This window comes from Helobdella robusta (assembly GCF_000326865.2).
Source record: "Helobdella robusta unplaced genomic scaffold HELROscaffold_74, whole genome shotgun sequence".
NCBI lineage: Eukaryota > Metazoa > Annelida > Clitellata > Rhynchobdellida > Glossiphoniidae > Helobdella > Helobdella robusta.
In genome coordinates this window covers 514,044-516,857 of record NW_008705420.1, presented here as the reverse complement: position 1 = coordinate 516,857, position 2,814 = coordinate 514,044, and the positions used below count along the sequence as shown (strand labels likewise).

General features: G+C 32.1%; 1 protein-coding gene across 1 annotated transcript in view; it reads left to right on the top strand.

Annotated features, from left to right (window-relative positions):
- The window catches only part of HELRODRAFT_194355 (hypothetical protein), a gene marked incomplete at both ends in the record, with an annotated part of 2,978 nt that extends 2,662 nt beyond the window's left edge, over positions 1-316 (top strand). Inside the window, one exon of the mRNA XM_009031467.1 lies at positions 287-316. Coding sequence (XP_009029715.1) covers positions 287-316 — 30 coding nt within the window. The remainder of the gene's footprint in view (positions 1-286) is intronic.
- Between the last annotated feature and the right edge of the window lie 2,498 nt (positions 317-2,814).

Below are 2,814 nucleotides of genomic sequence, written 5' to 3'. Positions count from 1 at the left end.
GGAAGGCAAGAGAGAAAGAGAGAGTGTAGAGAGTTCAGTACGAAGAAGGAAGGCAAGAGAGATAGAGAGAAAGAAAGAGTGTAGGGAATTCAGTAAGAAGTAGGAAGGCAAGAGAGATAGAGAGAAAGCGAAAGTGTAGAGAATTCAATAAGAAGAAGGAAGGCATGATATACAGGTGAGATAGAGAGAAGGAGAGAATGTAGAGAAGATGACAAAGGGAGACAGAGAAAGACATGGTGATAGTTACACAAAATGATAAAATTAAATTTAAAAAACCAAATGGAAGAGAGTGAGAGAAGAGAAAGAAAAACGATAAAGGAATAAAGAAAGAGCAGAAGAGAGAAAAAGACAGAGTGAGAGATAGATAGAGAAAGAGAGACAGAGAGAGAGAAAGAAAGAGAGAGAGAGATAGTATAACGGACATTAAAGGTAGATGGGAAAAATTAAAAAGTAAATTGCATTCTTTAAAGGAATCAGTTACAATTAAGTTGATTGGAGACGCAGTATGCGTGTATGTGTGTGTGTGTGTGTGTGGGGGGAGGGGGGGGGGGAGGGGGTTAGGTTGAAAATGATGACGATGACGAAGATGATGGCGGTGATGGTGATGATGACGATATTTTAGTACGCCATAACAGTTGGCGTGAAAATGAGTGATTCTTATCATTGAAACTACCATCATTATCAGTACAATCATTATCATCATCGCCATCCTCATCATCACCACTGCCATCATTATCATCAACGATTTCGAGATTATTGTCTGGTTATCTTCAAGACGTTGTGTGAAATTTTATTGACTTCCGGGCTAAGATGTTCATTCATCCGTCCATCAATCCATCCGTCGTTCTTTCATTCGTTCGTTCATTCATTCATTTATTCATCTATTCATTCATTCATTCATTTATTCATTCATTCATTTTTTCATTCATTCACTCATTCATTCACAGTAAATGAATAAGCATATGATTAAACATACAAGTTAACAAATGAACATATGAATGCGTGTATGAATGAAATGAACAAATGAAAAAAATTGATTGTATAAATGAATGAACGAACAAACGAACTAACTAACGGAAATAAAAGTAACAATTGAAAGAATAAAATGATGGATGGATGGAAGGATGGTGCCGCAAATAAAAGATGAAAGAAGATGGGTGGAAGATGATGTCAATACCTTTTTAACCTCAATTAACTAACACGACCCATATACATACATACATATATATACACATACATACATACATACATACATACATATATATACACATACATAAATACATACAAACAAACATACATACAAACATACATACATACATACAAACATACATACATACATACGGACATACATACAAACATTCGCACAAACAAACAAAGCTCAAAATCAATTAATCATCGTAGATACAAACCGCTATGGGATTGGCGCAAGATTGTTACTTAACAGATAATAAGGATTGAAATGAAGAGGATGATGATGATGATGATGAAGATAGTGATGGTTATGATTATAGTGATGAATATGATGATGATGGTGGTGGTGGTGGTGGTGATGATACTGTTGTTGACGGTAATGGAAAAAATTCACCTCAAATAAAATTAACCTCATCATCATCATCGTGACCACCATCATCATTATCAGTACTATTCCTAGAATCATTATCATAACCATCATCGTCATCATCATCTTCTTCTTCTTCATCATTTTGAAAAATCTTTCGAAATGTTAATTGTTTTATTCATCAATTAATTTTTGCATCTTACGGTCCTTCCATCCATCTATCCATCCATTTATCTATTTATTCATTTATTAACTTTTTCATTCACTCACCCTTTCATTCTTTTATTCACTCACTCTTTCATTCTTTTATTCACTCACTCATTCAGTCAGTCAGCCATCAAAGGCATCCAGAATGTGTATAATTTATTTGCCCCAGCGTAATAAACAGGTGTAGAAGCCAAAACAATGTTTGTTTTCAAACATACAAACAAACAGAAAAACAAACAAACAAACATACAAACATACCTACATGCATACATACATACATACATACATACATACATACATACATACATACATACATACATACATACATACATACATACATACATACATACATACATACATACATACATAAATACTTACGTACGTACATACACAAACAAACAAACACACACAGAAACACATATGCACATACATACACACACACACATACATAGACATACATACTCAATATACATACATAAACAAAAAAAAACATACCATTTTTCTCACAATGTTTTTACATTTTTTGGAAAGCTTATTTACAATCTTTTGAAATGTTTTCCTATGCCGGAAGTAGATGTATAATTCAAAATGTCGGTACCTAAACGAGAGAAGATAAATAATTTACTTGTCTGTGATGTCTATGTTTAGAATGTTTTCAAAACATTTTTTTTTCTTTGTTTTTTTCCAGTTTTTTAAATATTTTTATATTTTATTCTTTTTTTCAGGCAAATAATTTATGTTATTGCATTAATTAGTTAGCTAGGTTATAATTATTTAATTACATTATCAGCATCTTCATTATTATTATTAATATTGTTGTATTGTATGTGTGCTAGTATGTGTGTATATGTGTGTGTGTTAACTTACTGGGTGTTTGTTTTTTATGAGTTTGTACGTGAGTTATGTTTTATTATTATTTTAATTATTATTATTATTATTAGTAGTAGTAGTAGTAGTAGCAGCAGCAGTAGTAGTAGTAGTAGCAGTAGTAGTAGTAGTATCAGTAGTAGTAGTAGTAGTAGTAGTAGTAGAAGTAGTAGTAGTAGTAG